Source organism: Oncorhynchus gorbuscha, linkage group LG04 (genome assembly GCF_021184085.1).
Source record: "Oncorhynchus gorbuscha isolate QuinsamMale2020 ecotype Even-year linkage group LG04, OgorEven_v1.0, whole genome shotgun sequence".
NCBI classification, from domain to species: Eukaryota; Metazoa; Chordata; class Actinopteri; order Salmoniformes; family Salmonidae; genus Oncorhynchus; species Oncorhynchus gorbuscha.
This window is the reverse complement of record NC_060176.1, coordinates 66,276,891-66,303,351: the sequence shown is the minus strand read 5'-3', so window position 1 is coordinate 66,303,351 and position 26,461 is coordinate 66,276,891. Positions and strand designations below refer to the sequence as shown.

At 44.9% G+C, this 26,461-nt stretch overlaps 1 protein-coding gene and 2 non-coding genes across 3 annotated transcripts in view; all 3 read right to left on the bottom strand.

The window, feature by feature from the left end:
• LOC124033037 (ubiquitin-associated protein 2-like) overlaps positions 1-26,461 on the bottom strand; it is a 30,567-nt gene continuing 4,106 nt past the window's right edge. The window contains 23 exon segments of the mRNA XM_046344960.1: positions 1-701; positions 1,216-1,407; positions 1,949-2,022; positions 5,517-5,621; positions 5,884-6,240; positions 18,276-18,354; positions 18,607-18,654; positions 18,882-18,973; positions 19,107-19,299; positions 19,442-19,499; positions 19,728-19,857; positions 19,946-19,985; positions 20,224-20,333; positions 20,375-20,472; positions 20,576-20,769; positions 21,006-21,075; positions 21,077-21,263; positions 21,615-21,861; positions 21,963-22,155; positions 22,624-22,685; positions 22,786-22,841; positions 23,374-23,465; positions 23,716-23,812. Coding sequence (XP_046200916.1) covers positions 609-701; positions 1,216-1,407; positions 1,949-2,022; positions 5,517-5,621; positions 5,884-6,240; positions 18,276-18,354; positions 18,607-18,654; positions 18,882-18,973; positions 19,107-19,299; positions 19,442-19,499; positions 19,728-19,857; positions 19,946-19,985; positions 20,224-20,333; positions 20,375-20,472; positions 20,576-20,769; positions 21,006-21,075; positions 21,077-21,263; positions 21,615-21,861; positions 21,963-22,155; positions 22,624-22,685; positions 22,786-22,841; positions 23,374-23,465; positions 23,716-23,812 — 2,867 coding nt within the window. The 3' untranslated portion in view covers positions 1-608.
• On the bottom strand, positions 18,123-18,201 carry LOC124034771. Its single transcript, XR_006838656.1, has one exon. It is a non-coding gene; the product is annotated as a small nucleolar RNA SNORD121A (small nucleolar RNA).
• Positions 21,449-21,527, bottom strand: LOC124034770. The gene has a single exon (XR_006838655.1). It is a non-coding gene; the product is annotated as a small nucleolar RNA SNORD121A (small nucleolar RNA).

The window sequence follows — 26,461 nt, the reverse complement described above, 5'->3', positions numbered from 1 at the left end:
TTACTGCTCAGAACTTTTATTCAGATGGAAACGGTTAAAATGAAATTAAAATATACAATTTTAATGGGCAGGTCTTTGAGGCGTATCGATGGAGCGGAAGGCACAGAGGCAGCCCCCCCTTGCCAGAGCCACCCAATCAGAAACAGAAAACTGAGTAAAAGGAGGGAGGACCTACGGCTGAAGTTTTAAAAAGGTGAAAATGAAGGAGATAAGCTGGATAACTCAAAAGTTGTGTATAAAAAAAAAGGAGACAAATGTAATTTGTTAATGTGGAAACCCCCCATCTGAGGTCCTCATTTCACTCAGTGCTAAAGCTCTCTCCTTTTCCATTTCTCTATAGGAGTTCTCAGATGTATTTTTGTAATGTCTTCCTGCAGCTTTGAAAAAGTAAACAAAAACGTCTTTCAAAAATAAAATGCAGCAACCACATTTCATGTTCTACTATTACATATACAGTATATATATATATAAATACATACATAAATATCTTACATGTACAACCAATTTTGAAAAAGGAAAAGAGAAAGAAATTAATGGGGGAGTTGGAGAAGGGACACACACACAGCCTTTAGTATGGGGGGCCAGGACAGACTCCCCAGGTGTACCCTTCAGTTGGCCCAGTAAGGGCTTCCATAACTGGACTTACTGCCCTGGCTCTTCTGCTGCATGCTGCTGGACTGATTGCGCTGACCCGGAACACCCTACAGGGGGAGACAATGCACACACACACCCTACAGTCAATTATTTGCTATTGGGTCAAACTAGGGAGAGGGGTATTTACTAGAGGGTAGAAAAGTTGTTTGAGCAAAATGGGAATATACAGAAACGGCGCTTCCTAGTCAAAACTCATTGGAACCCATCCCAGAACCCCATCTCCACTTTTTATTTATATACTCAGCCCTATCTTGACAGACCATTAAAACCTTTGCAATCCGGCGGAAGTCATTCACCACTGCAGTTCAGCTCCGACACTAAGTCCATGTATGTCTATGGTGTTGATCAACAACAGGAGGAGAATGTTAAGTGTATGGTGTTGATCAACAACAGGAGGAGAATGTTAAGTGTATGGTGTTGATCAACAACAGGAGGAGAATGTTAAGTGTATGGTGTTGATCAACAACAGGAGGAGAATGTTAAGTGTATGGTGTTGATCAACAACAGGAGGAAAATGTTAAGTGTATGGTGTTGATCAACAAGAGGTTGAAGGGCTGTTACCTGTCCGTCTTGGGTGAGGTGGTGGTGTAGCAACTGGGAGTGTGGCTGTTGGTGGGCAGGCAGAATGTGGAGGAAGGGTGGCGGGGCGTAACCGGGGGCACCCCCGGGGTTCAGAGGGCCCGTGCCCCCCAGCGCAGATGGCAGGCTGAAGGGAGGGGGCGTTGCCGCGTGGAAGCCCTGCTTATCAAAAGACTGGGGTTGGGGACAGTGAACAGAGTGTGGAGAGGACCATTATATTGTGTAATATCTGAGCATAAGAGGTATGATCCTGAATTTATCCTCATTCATATTTCAATCCTGTGGAACTGAGGTGGTCTGGCTCCTTAACATCAATAAATCCAACCAGTCGTATCAATTAAAGCCGCTTATTCTCAGACATGACTGAAACCAATGATTTGTATACACATCATTGGCTGAAACTCTAAAACTATACAGCAACTAGTGATGTCACGATACACAAAAAAGAACACATGAAACAGACTAAACTATGATCTTTTAAAACCTACTTTTGTAAAATACTGTGAGCTATAGCTTGGAAATGAAACACGTGACTCTGGGTGACAACATAAGGCTGTTTTTTCCCCAAAATCTGGATCGTTTTCCCTCAAGAAATGAAATCTGTTTCGTTTCCCTTGCTTCCTGGTATCGCGACAACACTAACAGCAACAACTATAAACCAGGTGTTGACTGACTTCAGCATAGGACACAGTACACAGAATGTTAATGAGCTCACCTGTGTCTTGCTGTACATTGAAGCACCAATATCGGGCAGCCCTCCACTGCTGCCTGAGCTAGACAAACCTGGAGCTGTGAGCGAGAGGAAACAAACATGTCAGTTTGCCCCCGCGAGGCGGCATGGTGTGGGTTGGCAATGTTCAACATTTCTGAGGAAGTTGACCATTTCAAGAGTTAGTAGTGACTGAGGGAGTATTTCTTAGTAGTGGGGGGGGTGTTTCAGAACAGTAGTATATACACTGCTCAAAAAAATAAAGGGAACACTTAAACACCACAAAGTAACTCTAAGTCAATCACACTTCTGTGAAATCAAACTATCCACTTAGGAAGCCATTATTTGACACTAAATTTCACATGCTGTTGTTCAAATGGAAGTCAACAGGTGGATTTTATAATCATTTAGTAAGACACCCCCAATAACGGAGTGGTTCTGCAGGTGGGGACCACAGACCACTTCTCAGTTCCTATGCTTCCTGGCTGATGTTTTGGTCACTTTTGAATGCTGGCGGTGCTTTCACACTAGTGGTAGCATGAGACAGAGTCTATAACCCGCTCAGGTAGTGAAGCTCATCCAGGATGGCACATCAATGCGAGCTGTGGCAAGAAGGTTTGCCGTGTCTGTCAGTGTAGTGTCCAGAGCATGGAGGCGCTACCAGGAGACAGGCCAGTACATCAGGAGACGTGGAGGAGGCCGTAGGACGGCAACAACCCAGCAGCAGGACCGCTACCTCTGCCTTTGTGCAAGGAGGAGCAGGAGGAGCACTGCCAGAGCCTTGCAAAATGACCTCCAGCAGGCCACAAATGTGCATGTGTCTGCTCAAACGGTTAGAAACAGACTCCATGAAGGTGGTATGAGGGTCCGACGTCCACAGGTGGGGGGTTGTGCTTACAGCTCAACACCGTGCAGGACGTTTGGAATTTGCCAGAGAACACAAAGATTGGCAAATTCGCCACTGGCGCCCTGTGCTCTTCACAGATGAAAGCAGGTTCACACGGAGCACGTGACAGAGGTGACAGTCTGGAGACGCCGTGGAGAACGTTCTGCTGCCTGCAACATCCTCCAGCATGACCGGTTTGGCGGTGGGTCAGTCAGTGTGGGGTGGCATTTCCATGTGCTCGCCAGAGGTAGCCTGACTGCCATTAGGTACTGAGATGAGATCCTCAGACCCCTTGCTGGTGTGGTTGGCCCTGGGTTCCTCCTAATGAAAGACAATGCTAGACCTCATGAGGCTGGAGTGTCAGCAGTTCCTGCAAGAGGAAGGCATTGATGCTATGGACTGGCCCGCCCGTTCCCCTGACCTTAATCAAATTGAGCACACCTGGGACATCATGCCTCGCTCCATCCACCAACGCCACGTTGCACCACAGACTGTCCAGGAGTTGGCGGATGCTTTAGTCCAGGTCTGGATAAGAGCGTCTGCTAACTGACTTAAAAATGTAATGTAATGTCTGGGAGGAGATCCCTCAGGAGACCATCCGCCACCTCATCAGGAGCATGCCCAGGTGTTGTAGGGAGGTCATACAGGCACATGGAGGCCACGCACACTACTGAGCCTCATTGACTTGTTTTAAGGACATTACATCAAAGTTGGATCAGCCTGTAGTGTGGTTTTCCACTTTAATTTTGAGTGTGACTCCAAATCCAGACCTCCAAGGGTTGATAAATTTGATTTCCATTGATCATGTGTGATTTTGTTGTCAGCATATTCAACTATGTAAAGAAAAAAGTATTTAATAAGAATATTTCATTCATTCAGATATAGGATGTGTTATTTTAGTGTTCCCTTTATTTTTTTGAGCAATATATACACACACACACACACACACAACTGGCTCAGGTATACATATATATACATATACACACAGTGGGGCAAAAAAGTATTTAGTCAGCCACCAATTGCGCAAGTTCTCCAACTTAAAAAGATGAGGCCTGGATTTTTCATCATAGGTACACTTCAACTATGACAGACAAAATGAGAAGAAAAAAAAATCTAGAAAATCACACTGTAGGATTTTTAATGAATTTATTTGCAAATTATGGTGGAAAATAAGTATTTGGGCAATAACAAAAGTTTCTCAATACTTTTATATACCCTTTGTTGGCAACGACAGAGGTCAAACATTTTCTGTAAGTCTTTTCACACACGGTTGCTGGTATTTTGGCCCATTCCTCCATGCAGATCTCCTCTAGAGCAGTGATGTTTTGGGGCTGTTGATGGGCAACACGGACTTTCAACTACCTCCAAAGATTATCTATGGGGTTGAGATCTGGAGACTGGCTAGGCCACTCTAGGACCTTGAAATGCTTCTTACAAAGCCACTCCGTTGCCGGGCGGTGTGTTTGGGATCATTGTCATGCTGAAAGACCCAGCCACGTTTCATCGTCAATGCCCTTGCTGATGGAAGGAGGTTTTCACGCAAAATCTCACAATACATGGCCCCATTCATTCTTTCCTTTACACGGATCAGTCGTCCTGGTCCCTTTGCAGAAAAACAGCCCCAAAGCATGATGTTTACACCCCCATGCTTCACAGTAGGTATGGTGTTCTTTGGATGCAACTCAGCATTCTTTGTCCTCCAAACACGACGAGTTGAGTTTTTACCAAAAAGTTATATTTTGGTTTCATCTGAACATATGACATTCTCCCAATCTTCTTCTGGATCATCCAAATGCTCTCTATCAAACTTCAGACGGGCCTGGACATGTACTGGCTTAAGCAGGGGGACACGTCTGGCACTGCAGGATTTGAGTCCCAGTCCGGCATAGTGTGTTACTGATGGTAGGCTTTGTTACTTGGTCCCAGCTCTCTGCAGGTCATTCACTAGGTCCCCCCGTGTGGTTCTGGGATTTGCGCTCACCGTTCTTGTGATCATTTTGACCCCACGGGGTGAGATCTTGTGTGGAGCCCCAGATCGAGGGAGATTATCAGTGGTCTTGTATGTCTTCCATTTCCTAATAATTGCTCCCACAGTTGATTTCTTCAAACCAAGCTGCTTACCTATTGCAGATTCAGTCTTCCCAGCCTGGTGCAGGTCTACAATTTTGTTTCTGGTGTCCTTTGACAGCTCTTTGGTCTTGGCCATAGTGGAGTTTGGAGTGTGACTGTTTGAAGTTGTGGACAGGTGTCTTTTATACTGATAACAAGTTCAAACAGGTGCCATTAATACAGGTAACAAGTGGAGGACAGAGGAGCCTCTTAAAAGAGGAAATTGCAGGTCTGTGAGAGTCAGAAATCTTGCTTGTTTGTAGGTGACCAAATACTTATTTTCCACCATTATTTACAAATAAATTCATTAAAAAGCCTACAATGTGATTTTCTGGATTTGTTTCTCATTTTGTTGGTCATAGTTGAAGTGTACCTATGATGAAAATTACAGGCCTCATCTTTTTAAGTGGGTGAACTTGCACAATTGGTGGCTGACTAAATACTTTTTTTGCCCCACTGTGTATGTGTAATATATATATATATATATATCTCACAGCTGATAACAAGTGAAGGGGGCGGGGTGGAGAAAGGGGCGGGGAAGGGGGTGCGTCCTGGGGCAGCTGAGTTCAGTGAGTGTACCTTTCCCTGGGCCGCTGCCAGCTGATTTGGCCTGTGACTGGGCAGAGCCTCCGTACCCTCCCTTACTGTACTCCCCCGCGTGGCCCTGAGACAGGTCGTCAAAAGCTGAGAGAGGAGGAATGGAAGAGGACCAGGAGGAACGAGTAAAGTGGATGGGGAGAGTAAAAAGGACAGCAGAGGAAGGGGTACGGGGGAAAAGAAGAACCGAGAGAGAAGCAATAAGGCAACTGGCTAGAATAGCATGTGAACAGCGACTATATCCGGCAGGGGGGGTGGGGCCATGCTCGCTAAGCAAGAACTCTCCCTCTCAGCCACACACGGTCTGTGATTTCAGTTCACTCTCTCGCTCACTCACTGACACACACACCTGTTCCATACGCGTGCTGGCCGTAGCTAGGCTGATGCTGTTGGTGGTACTGGCTGGAGGGGTTCCCCAAGCCCATGTTGGGCTGCTTGGCCGAGGCCGGAGGCACAAAAACGGTGGGGCCGTACTGGAAGGCGCTGGGCACCCCGGGCATGCCGGCGTAGTAAGGCAGGCCGGTGTAGCCGTAGCCTGGTGGCAGAGGTGGATTGAGGAAGGCCTGGTTCTGCTGGGCCTGGCTCTGTCCCAGACCTTGGCTCTGAGACTGGGGGGGCTGCTGGGGCTGAGCAGAGGGGCCTTGAGACAGGCTGTTGGGGGGAGCTGGGGAAGACGAGTCCCCTCTGCCAAACTTGGTCGCTTCACCTAAAAGAGAGGGGAGATTGTGATCAATATGGGTCCGATTCATACTTTAATGCTTTTCCGACCAACTTCTCAGTAGTTGGTATTCAGACTTGCCTTATGAAGGTGCGTAACGGGCTTTGCAGGTGTAGCTCCCCTGCGCTGCTTAATACATAATTCAATTGCTGAAAACTCCCACTTGTTGGCTAATAGGACCTCTTGTCGAGTTCACTCAGTAGGGTTTGTACATTTATCTAAATCCATCCCTTTAAATTTGGTGTGCGTTTAATTAGAATTCAGACTCAATAGAATATATGGAGTTCAGAATATTAGGGTCAAAATATTAAGTATCAATAACAGAAGGCCATGTACATACACCCATGTTTCTTTCTGCACCAATTGGTCAATAAAAAAACTGATTGTGTATTATTTAGGGTTAGGAAAGCATTTATGAATAATAAACAAGTTTGGAGAGCCTTTATGCACTAAATACATTGGTAAATCAAAAATAGTGGTTTAATTAATCCTGAAAGTTGCCATAGTCAATTGTTCAAACCATAAAATGTCGGGAAGGGGAGGAGCGTACAAAAGACAATAGTCCTAAAAATCTTCACAAATAATTATTCATGGAACTGATGACAACGGTCCAGTAGTAATGTGGCATGTTTAAATTGCTACATATAGTCTGCGGTCCATAATGATTCAAATAGGCTACACGTCCCAAACTAGTAATACGATCCTAGCGATCCTCAGGAACAACCACACGAACGTGACAGAGGAAAGAAAGGTAAACTAACACTAACGTCAGTAACAGTTAAACGTGGGTATAACTGACGGTGGCTACCAAGTGGCTAATATTTAACACAATACAAAAGTGAGAAGTCTGGGCATGTATACTAAACAAAAACAAATGCAACATGTTGGTTTCATGAGCGGAAATAAGAGCCGCACAAAAAGCATCTCGAAAATTGTGACCAATTTATTGACATCCCTGTTCGTGAGCATTTCTCTGTTGCCAAGATAATACATCCACCTGACAAGTGTGGCATATCAAGAAGCTGATTAAACAGTATGATCATTACACTGGTGCACTTTGTGCTGGCGACAATAAAAGGCCACTAAAATGTGCAATTGTCACAACATAATGCCACAGACGTCTCAAGTTGGGGGAAGCTCATCTGCGTCCTCACCAGGGTCTTGACCTGACTGCAGTTTGCAGACCTGACAACCCTGTACAACTTTTTAAGATTACCAGAAGCGCACAGCAAATTGGAGAATTGGCTACACAAAGCACAAGTAGGCTAACGCAAAGAGAATGACAGCTGTTCGCTAAGAGTCAAGAGTTTAAAGCCTATGTAAAGGTTCCTATTGTATTTCTTTGCAGCGCATACATAATTTCAGATTTTCAAAATGTATAGAATCTCAAATCTAGTGCGAAAGGAATTTTAGAAGCTTTGCCTCTAAAGATAACACCGGACACCCATTCATTCTTCATTGCGCAGGCTTCTAAACTCCTGACTCTAATTAATCCCAAGATGTTTATCGTTTTAATATGCTTTGTGTTGTAGTCAGGACAGACAAAGATATATAGTAAAGCAAACTTTACTAGGCATGTTGTCAACCAGCACATTAATAAAAGTAACAACTGGTTTCCGTTTCCTGTATAACATCAATATTGCTACATGTCCTTTTTTTTTTTACAATAAAAAAGGCAAGACTCCACCTAACTTTGGCTTGTAAGTCCATGTCTGCAAAAAATGGAATGTGAACTACATGTTTGTTTACTGTCTGACTGTGCATTAATTATTATTATTTTTTACCTTCACAAATTCTCAGGTGTATAGGTCTTCAGATGGCCCTACCAGACCTTGTGTGGAGAGTGTTGATTACATCAGGAGGTGCTTAACCTGAGATGTTTGGATCTTCGTGTTGAGGTGCATCGTTCACCTCTAGGTTGTGTTCTGCACCCTGCTGGGCATCAACTGGTGCTCTGTTTACTGGCTCTGTGCCAGTCTCCTCAGTAGTGAAATCCTCCATTTCTCTGCACTTCCTCAGGTGTCGCCTGTTCCTCCTGAAGACTTGTCCCGGTTCCGTCTTCACCTCGTAGGAACTTTGCTCCACAGGTCTGACTACTGTGGCCTTCTGCCACCACTGTTTCTGTCCTGTGAGTGGCTAAACTCCCACCCTGTCATCTCGTTGCAGCTCTGTGAGATCCTTAGCAGAGGTGTCTTAGTACTTTGCCTGTTTCTGTTGTCTCATTGAACTTCTCCAGCTGACAGTTCGCCATCCCCGGTCTCAGAAGATTTTTACTCATTATAAGTAGTGTCTTTGTAAGTCTTCCCATGAGCACCATTGCAGAGCTGTTGTCTGTTCCTTGTGAAGGGTATTTCTGTGATCCAGCATGGCCAGGTATGGGTCAGCACCTGCTCTCTTTGCTTTTGCCATCAGTCTTTTGGCTGTTTTCACTGCCAATTCCACTTTCCCATTACTTTGCAGGTATTCTGGAGACGTTGTGTGTAAAGTCCCCAGCCTTGCTGAAACTTCAGAATTTGTCTGAAGAGTACTGGGGACCATTGTCTGAGTAAAGGATGTCAGGTATGCCATAAGCGTGCAAAGTGTCTTCAGTTTTCAAATGACCGTTTTCAACCGTGTGTTCTCCAAATGGAGAGAATCAACTGTGACCATGTAGTCTGTCGTTGAACTGGAACAAGTCAGTCCCTATATTTTCCCAGGGATGCTTTGGTGCTTCGTGTGGCATCACCGTTTCTTTCTGCTGCTTCAGACCTATATTGTGCCATGTATGTTCTCAGCTGTGCATTCATGCCTGGCCAGTAGACACACTCGCGAGCTCTTTTCAGACATTCCTCTGTTCCTATGTTTGAGGAATGGATTCTCTGCATTCTCTGACCTGAGGGCAGTAGGCACAATGACTTGCTATCCTCTGAAGACAATTCCATTTTGCACAGTCAGCTCACCTCCGTTGTGAAAAAACATTGCTACTTCCAAGGGTACATGTCCTTTCACTTCAGGCCACCGCTGCAGGATCACATTTTTCAGTGTCTGGAGCTCCCAGTCTAGCTCAGTGGCTCTCTGGATGTGCTTTAGTCTCTTGCTTGACACAGGGAGGTAGTGTATGATATTGATTGATTCCACTTTGACCTCCACAGGGCCTCTTGTCTTGTTCTGTGAGGTAAGCCCTGCTCAGGGTGTCGGCCAGCACCAGATATTTTCCCGGAACGTATCGGAGACTGACCTCGTAGTTGGAGTCTCCTGAGCATACTTTGTAGTCTTTTTGGTGCGCTAAGGAGAGGCTTTGTCATGATGCTCAAGGCTTGTGATCTGACTGCACTTCCACATATGAATTGGTGAAACCTCTCCATGCCAAACACCACTGAAAGCAGCTCCTTCTCCATCTGTGCATACCCCTTTTCAGTCTCTGTCAGGGCTCTGCTGGCGTATGCCATTGGTTGTCCTCCCTGCATCAAGGCTGCTTCCTAACCCACTCTGAAGCATCACACTGTAGTACAAGCTGCTCTGCTGGGTTGTAGTATTTCAGCACAGGTGTGTGTAAATGGTATCCCTGATTTTATTGAAAGCCTGCTCATGTCTCTGACCACTCCCACAGTGAGTCCTTGTGTGTTAGCTATCGCAGTGGCTCGCAGAGCTGCAGAACTTGGCTAGGTAGTTTACCATGCCCAGGAAGCGCTGCACCCCCTGCACATCTGTAGGCCTAGGCATCTGTTTGATGGCTGTCACTTCTCCTGGGTCCACTTTCAACCCCTCTGATGTTAGCAGGCGGCCAATGTAGGGCACTTCCTTCAGCCGGAGCTGCAGCTTCATATTGAGCTTCCTGGATCTGTCCAGGCGCATTTTAAGGTTTTTGTCATGGTCCAGAGTCACCGCTTCATCACTCCTACTCCCACAATCAAGATGTCATCTGCAACGATTTTGACTCCTGGAAGTCCTTCCATTGCCTGGTTCAACTTCCTCTGAAATATCTCTGGGGCTGGACTGATTCCCATTGGCATGCACAGCCACCTGTAGCGTCCCATGGGTGTAGAGAACGTGGTGAGATGGAGGAATCCAGCTTCCAGTTCAACATGCCAAAATCCATTTTTTTACATCACAAACGGAGAACACGCGTGCTCTATTCAGATCTGGCGGTACATCTGGGTAATGGCTCCTCGAATGCCTTGAGAGGTTTCGGATCAATGCACTTAGTTTTCCAGACGGTTTCTTCACTACGATCAGGCTGCTAATCCAATCTGTGCTTTTTTCAACTGCTTTTATCATCCTTTTCTCTAGAACACTGAGCTCCTCTGAGTGTTTATATAGTGCTACTGGCAGCTGGACGGGCTCCACTCACTCATCCACTTCCAGCTTCAGTTTGCCAGGTAAACATCCATCTCCCTGTAATACATCAGAGTACTCCTGTTTAATTTGCTCTTTAGTCCAGGATCCTGTTTTCTTGATGGCCAGGATGTTGTGATGCTGCACAGTAATTAACTCAATTGCCTGGATAGCCTTACTGCCTAGAATGGGCCTGTGCACATTCTCGTTGACTACGATGAACTCAACTCGGTAGGTTTTCTGTATGTGTGGATTGATCATTTTAAGTGTGCACTTCCCCAGTGGTTTCAGAGTACTCTTGTTATATAGGTGACTGGCTTTTGAGGTTTGCAGGGATAACATTACAACTAGCACCACAATCTAGCTGAAATCGGACTGACTTTTTGTTGACCAGCATGGTTGCAAAGAGAGCTGCATTGGGGTCTGTGGTTCTCCTGCACCACGTTGATGCACTCTGACTTTGCCCCTAGTGTGATGCACAGAACATCCTCACCACAGAGTCAGCTGACGCATTTTCCATTGCCAGGACTGTTTCTCTTGCTGGTCCTGCACTTTCGCAAACTGTAGAGCAGCGATTGTTTTTTCCACACGATTTACATTTTTGTCCATATGCAGGGCATTTTTCCCTTTTTCTCTCATGTGTCCATCCACAGTATCATGCTCTGTCCCGCTGTAGGGTCTCCTCTCCCTCTGTTACTGCATGCACTGCTACAGGGCCCTACACTTGTATGACTTGAGCTCTCGGTCTGGACAGTTCTGCAGCTCTTCCAATCTGTATGCATTTCTCTAAACTGAGATCAGTCTGAGTAAGTGCTCTCTAAGTGTGGGTCACATGTGTCACACACAATCCTGTCCCTGATAAGAGAGTCTGATTACGCCAAAGTTGCAGGTGGCCACTAGAGTCCTCAATTCAGTGAGATATGTCTAAACTCTCATCTTGGCCCTGACTTCGCATGAAAAAAACCCCAAAAAACTCAATTGATTCATTTTTCTTTGAATCACAAAATGCATCCAATGCTGCAATTACTTCAGAGAGATTTTATTTTGTACTGCCCACACAGATTTGCGAGACCCCATCTGCCCTTTTCCCCAATGAGATACAGTAGCTTCACTTGTGACATGGATCATAATTACAGTTAGTCTACCGGGTTGCGAAATGCTCGTAATGTTAGGTGGAAAATACAACTAAATGGGATGCATAATTAAATGTATATCACACTCACACAAATACGATCAGTTATTTTTCGTATTTGCAATTAATTTCTTTCACTAGCAAATGCGAGTGAACTACTGGCACTAGAGGCCACTGAATTCCCATATTTGGTTCACTAACGTTAGTGTGAACGACTAGTGTTTGCCTTTCCACAACACACGGAGTTGAAAAGAGATTTGTACATGTGTTTAAGTACAGTGGACAGTCGACAAACTCATCACAACAAACAGGAGGGGCAGACATCGAGTAGCTACGTTGAATAATGACTTCATCTCCATGTCCGTTTACACAAACATCTATGCATGTTGCAACTCGAGAAACGGGATGTTAAATTTACTCATTGGATTCATGTTTTATTAAAATGTAATAAAAACTCTTTTAAATCAGGCCTTATTAATTTCTGCGTACGTTTAACTCTGATCTCGTAGCTGTGGACAGAGAGAATTGGCGCGTTTGATTTGACAGAACTGACTTTGGTGGTCAAATGCTCACCTTCGATGGCAACTGGCACACTGGAAAAGTGAGTGCTTCACTGATGAATCCCGGTTTCAACTGTACCGGGCAGATCGCGTTGTGTCGGTGAGCAGTTTGTTGATGCCATGTGGAGGTGGGGTTATGCTATGGGCAGGCATAACCTACTGGACAACTAGGGTTGCCAACTGTCCCGTATTAGCCAGGATATCCCTATATTATATATTGTCCCATACAAGACCTCCCTTGTCCGATATATTCATCCAATCACAGTATAGTGTAAAAGCGCCAATTCCTGCAAAGTAATTTATGTAATTGTTCGGTCGGTTTGGCATATCAAGGAAATATGGATAAACATGCAAAAAAAGACTGCAGCTACAACAAACAACGTAAAGCAAAAAAAGACGTGGGTTAAGCCCGTCAGTGGTGACTCAACTAAAGCTTTCTGTACTTTATGCATCGGGAATTCTCAATTGCCTATGAAGGGGAGAATGACCTAACTCGGCATGCATCCACAGAAATGCACAAGGCCACACTAGCTAAAGGTGCTAGCAATATCAGGGCATTCTTTGTGACGTCTACTGCGGACACTGACATAATTGGAAAACACCCCTCCATTTACCAGTTATTGAGCAGTGCCAACAATCGCGTTCTGAAAGCTAATTGCTCAGCTCACATAGCTCATAATGCCTGCAAGCACGCCTGTGATCAGCGGTCAGTGGATATTGAGAATTGTTTTACAGCTCTACAGCCACTTATCAGTATCTGCTTCCCGAAGAAAGGAACTGAGCACATTATTTTTGCCTTTGTTGACACTGAGTGGCGTGAATGTTTGCACATGATGGCTCTTCATCCAGCGTCGATCGTCTCCAGCAAAGCTGGCCAGCTCTTACATCATACTTCAGGTCCTTAGTGAGATAGGGAGACCTGTCCTGTGGCACTGAATAGTATTTTTTAGTATGAAGAAAAAACAGAAGCTGGTGAGATTTATCTGTGCCTTTTCCACAAAGTGGGTGTGTTTTTGACCAACTCATAAGAAAGCTGGACGAAACGCTCGGCATCACAGATGTTTACGAGGAAGTCCAAAAGTTCAACATTAAATATGCTTCAGCTGAAACAGGACAGATTTTTTTCTGAGCAGACCAAGTAGCTGATGGACAAACAATTGTCAGTCCAAGCAGCAACAGGACTTTGAAGTTCTATAACACTGGTTTGATTTCTCACCAGAAAATGTAATGGTGAAACTGTTCGGCCTCTATGAGGAGCTCTCCTTCACTGACCTGGAGCTGGTGGTGGTTGCCCTCAAAATGACAGAGAGTGTCAGTATGGACTAACTATGAAGAGTTTTGTGCTAGCCGGGAGGAAATACAGAAGGCCGGACAGAATACCACAAAATCCACCAGTGAGAAGTCGGTGGCAGTTTTCCAAAACCTAGGGAAAGCCAACTTAAATCAACATGTTCAGGATTGTCTTATTTGTCCTCAGTGTGCCAGACTCAAATGTCTTTGTAGAGAGGATTTTCTGTCTGATGACCAATGGTCAGACTCAAGAAACAGTTGTAGCACAGAGCTGATCAAAAATGAACTTCAAATATCTGGGAACTGTGATTTGTCATGTAATGACTTCTCTGGCTATGCAAGAGGAGAAAGGACTGGTTGAATCAGTGAAGAGCAGCAAAAAAATATGTAGACTTGGAGGGTGACTCATGACCCTCTTTTGCATTTGAAAAGTTGTTTTTTGCTATAAAGGTCCAAATTGTGATTTCTTTGATAATTTATTTTGAGGTTTATTCACATAAGTTTACATAGTGATACAGTTTTAGTAAAGCTAAAGGCTAAATGAAATATACAAATGTTTTGCCTTTCCAATTGAATAAGAATGAATATACTCTGTATAACACCATACCGCCGTGGCACCGTGCACTGGCATGCCACCTTCTGTCCCTTATTTGCTAGTGAAAAAGTTAGAACCCATGGACAACTAACACAATTGTATTTTATTGATGGCAATTTGAATGCAAAGCAATGCCATGAGATCCTGAGGCCCATAGTCGTGCCATTCATCCACAGCCATCACCTCATGTCACAGCATGATAATTCATGGCCCCGTGTAAGCAAGGATATGTACACAATTCCTGGAAGCTGAAAATGCCCTAGTTCCACCATGGCCTGCATACTAACCAGACATGACATCACCCATTGAGCATGTTTGGGATTCTCTGGATAGACATAAAAAAATAAAAAAAAAGGTACACTACATGGCCAAAAGTATGGACACCTGCTCGACAAACATCTCGTTCCAAAATCATGACCATTAATATGGAGTTGGTCCCCCTTTTACAGCCTCCACTCTTCTGGGAAGGCTTTCCGCTAGATATTGGAACTTGCTTCTATTCAGCCAAAAGATAATTATTGAGGTCAGGCACTGATGTTAGGCGATTAGAACTGGCTCGCAGTCAGCATTCCAATTCATCCCAAAGGTGTTTGATGAGGTTGAAGTCAGGGCTCTGGAGGCCAGTCAAGTTCTTCCACACAGACCTCGACAAACCATTTCTGTGTGGACCTTGCTTTGTACACAGGGGCATTGTCATGTTGAACAGGAAAGGGCCTTCCCCGAATTGTTGCCAGAAAGTTGGAAACACAGAATTGTCTAGAACATCATTGTATGCTGTTACGTTAAGATTTCCCTTTACTGAAACTGAGGGGCCTAGCCCTTACCATGAAAAACAGCCCCAGACAATTATTACTCCTGGGGCAGGTAGCGTTTTCCTGGAATCCTCCAAACCCAGATTCGGCTGTTGGACTGCCAAATGGTGAAGCGTGATTCATCACTCCAGAGAACACTTCTACTACTTGATTTTATACAAGTCAGCAACGGGTGTAGATGAAATAGCCAAATCCACACATTTGAAAGCAACATGCATCGGTGACCAACAGATTCATATCTTTACTCCCAGTCATGTGAAACCCATAGTTTCCTAATTGATTTATTTCAATTGACTGATTTTCATATGTAAATCAGTAAAATATTTGAAGTTGCATTCATATTTTTGTTCAGTGTAATTAAAACATAGAAATCAAATCAAAAATAAATTTACTCTGTAGGTTTGCCTTTACACGGTTATTTGCGCATGGCTACAGAAGCCTATAATTTAGACCTCAATTATATCCCAAGTTACAAGGCCAGCACTTCAACTTCACTGTGGAAAAGGTGATATGTTGGCATGCTTCAGTTTGCTGCCATACGACTGGTTTCACAGTCTCCAGTAGAGGTCGACCGATTAATTACGGCCGATTCCAAGTTTTCATAACAATCGGTATTTTTGGACACCGATTGTGGCTGATTTTAAAAAATATATATTTTTTAAAACCTTTATTTAACTAGGCAAGTCAGTTAAGAAAACATTCTTATTTTCAATGACTGCCTAGGAACGGTGTGTTAACTGCCTTGTTCAGGGGCAGAACGACAGATTTTTACCTTGTCATTCAAACAGCACTTTCGTGTGTTTGCCAGCAGCTCTTCGTTGTGCTTCAAGCATCGAGTTCTTTATGACTTCAAGCCTATCAACTCCCGAGATTAGGCTGGTGTAACCTATGTAAAATGGCTAGCTAATTAGCGTTTCAAACGTCACTCGCTCAGACCTTGAAGTAGTTGTTCCCCTTGCTCTGCAAGGGCAGCGGCATTTGTGGAGCAATGGATAACGATGCTTCGAGGGTGGCCGTTTGATGTAACCCTGGTTCGAGCCCAGGTAGGAGCGAGGAGAGGAACGGAAGCTATACTGTTACACTGGCAATACTGTAGTGCCTATAAGAACATCCATTAGACAAAGTTAATGAAATACAAATGGTAGAGAGAGAAATAGTCCTATAATTCCTATAACAACTACAACCTAAAACTTCTTACCTGGGAATATTGAAGACTCATGTTAAAAGGAACGACCAGCTTTCATATGTTCTCATGTTCTGAGCAAGGAACTTACCTTCATATAATACATTTAAACGTTAGCTTTTTTCTTTACATGGCACATATTGTACTTTTCCTTTCTTCTCCAACACTTTGTTTTGCATTATTTAAATCAATTTGAACATGTTTCATTATTTATTTGAGGCTAAATTTATTTTATTGATGTATTATATGAAGGTAAGTGTTCATTCATTGTTGTAATTGTCATTATTACAAATAAATATAAATTGGCCAATTAGTCGGTATCGGCTTTGTTTGGTCCTCCAATATTGGAAAATCATAAATGGTCGACCTCTAGTCTCCAGTGATCATATGATCTATATTTCTACTGTGTGACTCCTCTCTTTGGCTGGAAAAATGGCTGTGTTTTTCTGTGACTTGGTGACCAATTTGTAAGTCGCTCTGGATAAGAGCGTCTGCTAAATGACTTAAATGTAAATGTAAATGTAACTAACAATCGTGTGTGGTGCTTTCGCTGTAAAGCCCTTTTGAAATCAGACACTGTGGCTGGATTGACGAGAATTGTATCTTTAAAATGCTTGAGGAATTTTAATGAGATTTTAATTGTTTTGAATTTGGCGCCCTGCACTTTCACTGGCGGGGCGCTACCGTCCCGAATATCCCTGAGAGGTTAACCCCTCAGTCGGAATTCCCCCTCTGAGAACAGGCAAATGCATGAGAGGGAATGAGAGAGTATTTATACCCCTTGACTTACTCAACATTTTGTGTTCCAACCTGCACTCAAAACAAATCAAAAGTACCCCCCCCCCCCATAATGACAGTAAAAACATGTTTTTAGAAATGTTAACAAATATATTGAAAATTAAATATAGAAATGCAACTTCCATAAGTACTCACACCCCTTTGCTATGACACTCCAAATTGAGGCATATACCTGGGGAAGGGTATAAAACCATTTCTAGTGTTGAAAGTTTCCAATTGCCCAGTGATCTCCAACATTGGGAAATTGGAAAAAATATTGAAGTACTCAGACTGCCTGGAGCTGGTCGTCTGACCAAACTGAGCACCCGGGCAAAAAGGACCTTGGTCAGGAAGGTGACCAAGAACCCAATGACCACTGTCAGAACTACAAAGTTCCTTGGCTGAGATGAGAAACAACCGTAAGTCTTTATAGGCGAATGGCCAGACGGACGCCACTCCTGAGAAAAAGCACATGACCAACTTTGCATTCAGGCCAAAGAGTTATGTCTAGAGAAAACCAGGCTCAGCTTATCACCCCTACCGTGAAGCATGGTGGCGGCAGCATCATGCTATGGGGATGCTTTTCAGTAGCAGGGACTGGGAGACTGATAAAGATAGAGGGAACAATGAATAGAGCCAAATACAAGGATGAGAACCCACTTCAGAGTGCAAACAACCTTAGACTGGGGCTAAGATTTGCATTCCAACAGGCCAATGACCAAAAGCAATGCTGGAATGGCTTCAGAACAAGAAAGTCCTTGAGTGACCCAGCCAAAGCTCAGACTTGAATCGCATTGAAAATCTGTGGAAAGACTTGATTGCTCTTCAAAAAAAAAGGTGTGCAAGGCTCATCGACATACCCAAGACAACTCAAAGCTGTAAATGCCATCCAAGGTGATTCGACAAACTATTAACTCAGGGGTGTGAATACTTATTTCAATAAGATATTTCTGCATTTCATTTTCAAGAAATTAGCAAAACGTGTTCTCACTGTCATCACGTGGTGTTGCGTGTAGATGGATTATCAATAAATGTAATCCCTTTTGTATTCAGGCTGTAACAACAAAATGTGGAATAAGCCAAAGTGTAAGAACACTTTCTGAAGGCACTGTGTGAGAGTTGGGAGGAGCTGAATTAGCTAGTCCCTTTCAATTCAGCAAACCCCCCCCAGAAGTAAATCAAGCTTTAATTATACTGTTAGTCAGAGGATATGGAGATTCAGTCATTGAGGTAGTCCACAAATTAAGATTCAGCTATGTGCTTGTAACCATCATCATCTCCATATTATGGTGTGCACCCAAGATCTGGTTCAGGCCACCGAATATAGTGCATCTGTAAATGAATGTGGAACAAGCATTACCTGAGTATGGATTGTTGGCTAGCCCATCTCTGCCAGGCATGGTTGCGGTTGTACCAGGGAATGCAACTCCATAGTAGTCCTACAGAGAAATAGACACCAGGAGAAGCCAAACAGATTCAATAGTCATTGAGGTAATCCACACATTAGGATTCAGCCATGTGCTTGTAACCATCTCGATGTTATGACAGGGACACAGATATGCAATATTCATCATTAACATTTATTTTTGTTTGGGTCATCCAAACCAGAGACTGTGCAAGAGTCTGTCTGGGCAAACAAATGTGTGCTGCATTGCTCTTCATCGGCGTAGTACGTGTGAAAAGTTACTCACCATAGGCAGACGAGACTGCAGCATCTGTAGGTCCTCATATCCATAGATCTGCTTTAGAGAGGTACAATGACCAAATGAAACAGATCAACCGAAATAATCCACATATTCAACCAAGAACCGAAAGGTATGAAAGGGAAGAGAGCGAGAGAAAGGGTGCGATGGCAGGCCAGTGAGAGAAAGACTTGGGGAAAACAAGACTGGTAAAGAGAAATGGATGGGAATTAATGGAAACAAAGAACGAGAGCATGCAAGAGAAAGAGGTTTAGCGTCGTTACCGGGTATGCAGGGAGCAGGCCTCCAGGGCCCATAATGTACTGATTAGCCAGCAGAGGGGGCAGTCCTTGGGCCAAGTTAGGGGGGGCTTTGCCTGTGGAACAAGAATGAGAGAGCGGGGAGTCAAAATTACACAGGTCTACAGTCAAATAATAGACAGCAGAGAGTAGGACCATTAAGTGACAAAAAAAAACCTGTGTGTGACAGCATGGTTCTCCTGAGCTCACCAGATGTGGTGTTCAGCAGGGGTTGGGGTTGGGCAGTGCGTCCGGCAGCTGAGAGGGTGGTGTTGCCATTGGCGGATAGACCAGGTGCTCCGGGGACATGCATCATGCCATTGGAGCTGCTAACCGCAGCATTGATGGAAGGGCCAGATGAGGAAGAGAAGGCGTGGAGACTACTGCTCTCCTCACTGGTCATCTGTAGGGCGGCGGGAGGGAGAGTTGGACAGACAGCAGTTTAGTTTTTTGGTAGCATTTTTACTCTTCACATGTTCAGCGCTTATTTTAGATCAGTTTTGGACGTGATTTACATTAACCCCAAAAGAAGACACTGTGCTGACCGTAAGGGAGGAGCTAGTGGAGAGGGCAGATCCTGACGAGTATGTACTGGTCACATGACTGGGGAAACCGTGGCAGAGAAAACAGGTAACATTACCAAATCATCAGATGAGTCTTAAAGTTTAAACCAACCCATTACAACAAGGACTTTATTATTTTGTCAGTCAATACAGTAGATGGGAGATTCAGTCATTGAGGTAGTACACATATTAAGATTCATCTATGTGCTTGTAACCATCATCATCTCCATTATGAGAATTACTGGGGGGAGGGGAGTGATGGGCTTACCTGCTGACAGATGGCAGAGGGGCAGAGTAGGAAGGTGTGGGGGCTGGGGAGGGAACATGGTGGACGGGGCCACTGTCACTGCTCATGGGAGGTGATTGGGGCTTAGGGGTTCGAGAAGCCAACGACATCGCTGAAAGAGAAGAAACAGATAAGCAAGCATGCTGGACTTCACCATGAAATAACACTTTCAGCAATCACAAATTGTCCTGAGTACTTACAGTCCTCAGGGCCCTGTGTCCTCACGCCACCATAGCCATTCTGTGAAAGACATTGACATTCTCAGTCGGCCATCTTGATTTCACTATACAGTGCTGATAAAGTAGAGCTCCAGTGATCTTAAATAATGCCTGAGGGTCTTAAGTGTCCATTGACCATAGGAGATTCAGTCATTGAGGTATTCCACATAGTAAGAGTCAGACATGTGCTTGTAACCATCATCTCCATATTTATGAGAGACAGGAGGAGTAGTCTTAATCGAGAGAGTGTCTGACCACACCTGACAAATCCAGTGTTGGTGACTCACAGTGAGAGGGGCGGCGGGGGCGTCTTTGCTCTGGGGGTAGCCCAGGTGGGGGGGGCATGCGCTGCACGGGGCCGTTGTCCACTCTGCTAGCTGAGGTGGAGGGCGGGGGCGGCGCTGGGGAGACCCAGGGAGGGGGATGGTGTGGCACTGGGCAAACCCAGAGACGGGAAACTGGGGTCTGATATCGACGGCGGCATGGATGACAAGCTGCCAAGGGGCTCACTGCAACCACAACGCAAAGGGACGAGTTAGTGTAAAGCAAGTTCACCGTGGCCTCTACCCCTATACAACACAGTGATACTAAGAAAATGCAGTAAATAAACACCTGACTGGTCCAGGTTTGGAAAACAAGCTGCTTTGGGGCTGGGGTACAGCTGTGGGGGCCAGCTCCCTGGCAGGCTCAGCCTGGTGGCCCATATCATTCACACTGGGCTCCGAGTCAAAGTCCAGGGCCCCAAACTGAACGTTAAGACCAGACACATCTGCTGAGCCTGGCATCTCCACCGCAGATGAGGGGATCTGAGGAGACCAAGCAAGAGGGATTAGGAAAGAGGATGAGAGGGACAAACTATTCACAAAGTTTAATGCATAAATTACACTCAGTCACAGGCTCGAAGACATTTCAGACCAAATGTGTACAAAGTTGCACTTACCTACAGTACTTTTAGATATGTTTACAAATGGTTGAAAAACAAACTCATTGTTATGTACCCTCTGAGTGAGCAGGCAACCTCTACTTCCACACGTTTCCTAACCTTTGAGGGAGGAGGTACTCTGCGTCTCTGGGTCTTGATCTGCCTCTGTGGGGGTTCAGCCATGGGAGCCTGATGGTCCAGGGAGTGTCCGTCTCTGGGAGGCGGGGGCCCGGCATCGTAGTGGCCTGGGGGAGTAGGTACCTGGGGGGGGAAGAGACAGAGGCTCTGCCTGGGGAAGGGAGCTATGCTGGGCCTGCTGCTGCCGCCGGGCCAGCTGGCTGAGGACAGAGGACGGCTCCGGCTGCATCTTTAGATCCACTGGAGAAGACCGAGAGAAGAGTTAATGGTGGCATTAGCAGTCCAGTAAATACAGATCTGACTCCTCAAATCTGCATGTACCATGAGTCGTCCCCCCCCCCACCGTCACCATATATTTGACATTTGGATAGAATGAGAGGTTGAACAAAGTGATAATGTATTGGGGAAAGAATGCAATTTGAGGATGGAAGGAGATTCAGTCATTGAGGTAGTCCACACATGAAGATTCAGCTATGTGCTTGTAACCATCATTATCTCCTCCTATTCGACAAGTCGATACAGACAAACAATGACATGTACCCACACCTCACTTGAAACTTTTCCATATGATAGCACCCGTATGTGTCTTACAGTGAGAGGTTAGAACAGGGCCCTTCTCCACTCTCGGGGCCTTGGTTTCGCTGGCAGAAATGGGGGCGGAGTCTTGAACTGCAGGTGGACCGGATTCTTTGGCGATACTGCTGTTGCCCGCGGTGACCAGCTGCTGATGGGTCCGCGGGGTGAGCTGGGGCCCATTGAGCTGTTCTGGTATCCTAACCTCACCCAGGTTCGGCTTGGACCCACTCAGAACCCCAAATCCAGAGCCAAGGACTGAGGACTAACGGACAGAGCAAGACAGTTGATAGTGTGCCTGTGTGAAAGCCTGTACAGATATGTATAACCATGAAAAGGAAGTGTGTGTGTGGCTGGCTGCCTCACCAGGGCACCGTGGGTATAGCTAGTGCCAGAGGCAGCACTGGCATAGCTGTGTGTGGCGGGGCGAGCGCAGTTGTGGTGAGAGTTGGTGAACACCAGGCTCTGGCCCCCCACGCACACGGGGGCAGGGGGCTCCATGCCACCCAGATCCGCCTCCACACCGCCCGTCTTGGGCAGCAGCGAGCCCATGTCCACACTGGAGAGGAAAGAGGACGACCAGTACATTTACAATGGGACACAAAGGATAGTTTAGTGTTGTACCCTGATACTGCTTCTTTGCCAAAACGAAATATCACTTCTATTTATGTATAATACCTCGCATTTATATATTGCTCTCTCCATGAGAAGTCGAGCAGAGTGAATGCAATGGAAAAAATAAAGTAACTGGACAAAAGGAGATTCAGAGATTGAGGTATTGCACACAACGGGTTCAGCTATGTGCTCGTAACCATCATCGCCATTATTTTACAAGAAGATACAGAGAAATGATTACATATACCCACAACTCATATCATTACTATGAAACCAACCTTCGCATTCCAAACCAAAGCCATTTTACTGTTAGTGAAAATTCGTGCTGTAAGACTCGGGGAAAGACAGAGATATGAGAGTATTTCATGGGGTTAAGTGTGCGTTCCTGTGAGCATTAGATTGGAGCCCATACTTGTGTCCAGATGTGATGTGGTTCGCAGGAGCAGAAGCAGTGAACACTTTGGTTTCAGACAGCTGTTGATAAAAACAGAATATCAGGAAGAGAACCTTTGTTATGCGTGTGTGCTTGTGTAGCCACTGTAATATAAAGTCGAATGTGGCAACCATCACTCACATCCTCATTCCAGTCTTCTGCAGCCCAGTCTTCCAAGTTGCCTCTCCATGTTCCTCCTATGATGGTAGGGGACAGTAGGGGTAGGTGAGTTAGTCCTCATGCCTGGGGGGGGATACCCCTCTGTCCGACAGAGCTCAGTCAGCAGCACAATCAGAATTGTGTTCATTAGGGGCACACAGAGTAAACACTATAATGTATCACAAAGGAAAACAAAAGTTTCCAGTTTTAAAATCGGGTTTCTTCCTTTTCGGTGCCTAATGAACACGGTCCTGGTTGAGGCCAAACCGCACTGCTCCAACTGTGTCCAGGACTATCCTACTACAACCATGCTTTAAAGCTCCAAAACCTACACCTCGAAAAGGAGTGGGCTACATTTCAGAACTCAGACAAACCAATTTGACCGTATAGAATGTCAAGATCAAGCTTATTGGTTACAGCGGAGACATTCATCAAGATCCCTTTAGCCTAAAATGTTTTGAGAGTTTCTTATTTTTAAATAGCACCCCGTGTAGACATTCTGTAATACCGTATACCCCGGAGTTGTACAGAAACGGTATGAAAATTCAGATACTGCCCAACCCTACTCACCTATACCATCTCCACCTTCATTCCCCTCTGCTTCCCAAGTTTCCTGGCGAGACCCGCTAGAGTTAGCGCTGTAGTCGGCGGGGTTGAAGATCCTTAGGTGGGGAGAGGGTTAGGGGTTCATCTATGTGCTTGTAATCATTATTAAGCAACGCTATGATACAGTGAAACAGCCACATCTACACACACTTGTTAGATATTACTGCACTGTCGGAACTAGAAGCACAAGCATTTCACTACACTCGCATTAACATCTGCTAACGATGTGTATGTGACCAATAAATTAGATACACACAGTTGAATAAACAAACAGCAGGAGATCTCCAGTGTGGATCTTCAACTCACCCCATCCCCTGAGAGGAGAACATGTTACCACCAGCTGCTCTTCCCCTTCCGCGACCCCCCAACCCTAAAGACACAGAAACACTACGTCTGACCTCCGCTGCAAGACACAAACCAGTCCATTAAATTACACCTAATGCCTGTGTTTTAAAACAGACATGTTTCCAGCACAAATGTCTGATATGTGTTGCTTCAAAACAGGTTAGAAGGGGGCTTGGTACAGTATGTTGGGCATGCTGCTATGAGTCAGTTACACATGTAGACTGGTAAAGAATTTTGAACAGACTTTACACCTGACACTACTTGCTTATCAGAAATCAGGGTTTGGATTTCAGGCTGACAGCATTTGACAGGTCTTGGATCAGTATACGAGGATTGGCTTAGCCTAGACAGCTTAGGACATATGATAAATACATTTACAGACAGCAACTGCCACCACTGGCACTCCTGACTCCACTCCCTCACTCAGCATGCCGGTCTGACTTTACCCCAACCAAAACAACCTCCCTGGCTTGTCCACCCCCCCCCTCCCCATTCTATAGCAGCTGCAGGACAGTAGTGCATTCAGAAAGTATTCATACCTCATGACTTATTCCACATTGTGTTACAGCCCGAATACAAAATGGATTTAATAAATATTTCTCACCCATCTACACACACCACATAAAGACAAAGTGAAAACCTGTTCATGTTGTAAATAAAATTATAATTTACATAATAATTCAAACCCCTTTGCTATGACACCCCAAATTGAGCTCAGGTGCATCTAACTTATTTCCAATGTCACTACAACATAGAGTCCATCTGTGGCCAAATCAATTGTTTGGACATGATTTGGAAAGAAACGCACGTCTATATAATGGTCCCACAGTTGACAGCGCATGCCAGAGCAGAAACTATACCATGAAGTCCAAGGAACCGTCTCTAGATCCCAGAGATAGAATTGTGATGAGGCAAATATCTGGGGAAGGGTATAAAACAATTTCTATAGTGTTGGAAATTTCCTAGAGAGAAGTAGTCTCCATCCTTGAGAAATTGAAAAAATATGGAGCTACCCAGACTCAGCCTAGAGCTGGCCGTCCAACCAAACTGAGCAACTGGGCAAGAAGCACTGACAGAACTAGAGAGTTCCTTGGCTGAGATGGAAGAATCTGCCAGAAGGAACACAGTCTATAGTGGCCAGATGGAAGTCACTCCAGAGAAAGTGACATTACAGCGTGCCTGAAGTTTGCAAAAAGGCATGTGAAAGACATACGGGTAAAGTTTGTAGTCAGATGAAACCAAAATTGAACTCTTTGGCCTGAATGCAAAGTACTATGTCTGGAGAAAACCAGGCACAGCTCATCCCCCGTCTAACACCATCCCTACCGTGAAGCATGGTGGCGGCAGCATCATGCATGGGGATGCCTTTCAGCAGCAGGGACTGGAAGACTGATAAGCATAAAGTGAACAATGAATGGAGCCAAATACAGTCAAATCCTTGAGAACCTGCTTCAGAGTGCAAACGACACAGAGGCTAAGATTTACATTCCAAAAGGAAAATGAACCTAAGCCTAAAGCCATGCTGGAATGGCTTCAGAACAAAAATGTGAAAGTCCTTGAGTGACCCAGCCTGTCTGTGGAAAGACTTGCAGATTGCTTTTCACCACCACTCCCCATCTAACTTAACAGCGCTTGAGAAAATCCCCAAATCCGGATGTCTTTGGTATGTATATCAGCCCTGCACAACTCAATGCTGTTATCACCATCCACGGTGCTTATATAAAGTATTGACTCAGGAGTGTGAATACTTAAGTAAATTAGGAAATTTATTGAAAATGAAATGCATAAATATCTAACATCTCTAGAAACATGATTTCACTGTTATTATGGGGAATTGTGTGTAGATGGGTGAGAAATTAGATATCATTTTATATTCAGGCTGTAACAAAATGTGAAATAAGTCAAAGGGTAGGAATACTTTGAAGATTGCGTGTGAAATATACAATGGCACTTACAAGAATTGCTGGGTGACACAAATAGACAAGTCGCCAACCAACCCCCCCCCCCCCCCCCCATCAACTAGACACCCACTTTATATGCCATTTTGGGGAGGATCACCGTAATGTAAAGGCTGTTGTATAGCATGGAAAAGTGGAATCTTGTGGAACAGGGTGTGGCAAGGTACAACAAGGCTCAGTGGGACATTAGTTCAGGTTGGCCAGTACCAGTAACGTAGTATAATGGGCAAAAAAAAAACAGATTTGACAAGGTGCAGGTAGACAGAACAGAGCACTTAGAAAAAAAATATGTATCTGCAAACTGTAGCACTCCCGATGCAATGGATTTATCAAATAATCAACACTTAATAATATCAGAGCTATAGAATTCAAATACACGACATGGCCAAAAGTATGTGTACACACCCTTCAAATTAGTGGATTCAGCCATTTCAGCCATACAAGTTGCAGACAGGTGTGTAAAATCGAAGCACACAGCCATGCCATCTCCACAGACACAATGGCAGTAGAATAGCCTGATACCGTCATAGGATGCCACCTTTCCAAGTCGGTTTGTTAATTTTCTGCCCTGCTAGAGCTGCCCCGGTCAACTGTAAGTGCCGTTATTGCTAAGTGGAAATATCTAGGAGAAACAGCTGATCTGGAAAATAATAGGTCCCACAAGCTCAAAGGAACAGGAACCGCCGAGTGCTGAAGCACGTAAACATTGCGTCCTTGGTTGCAACACTCACTACGGAGTTCCAAACTGC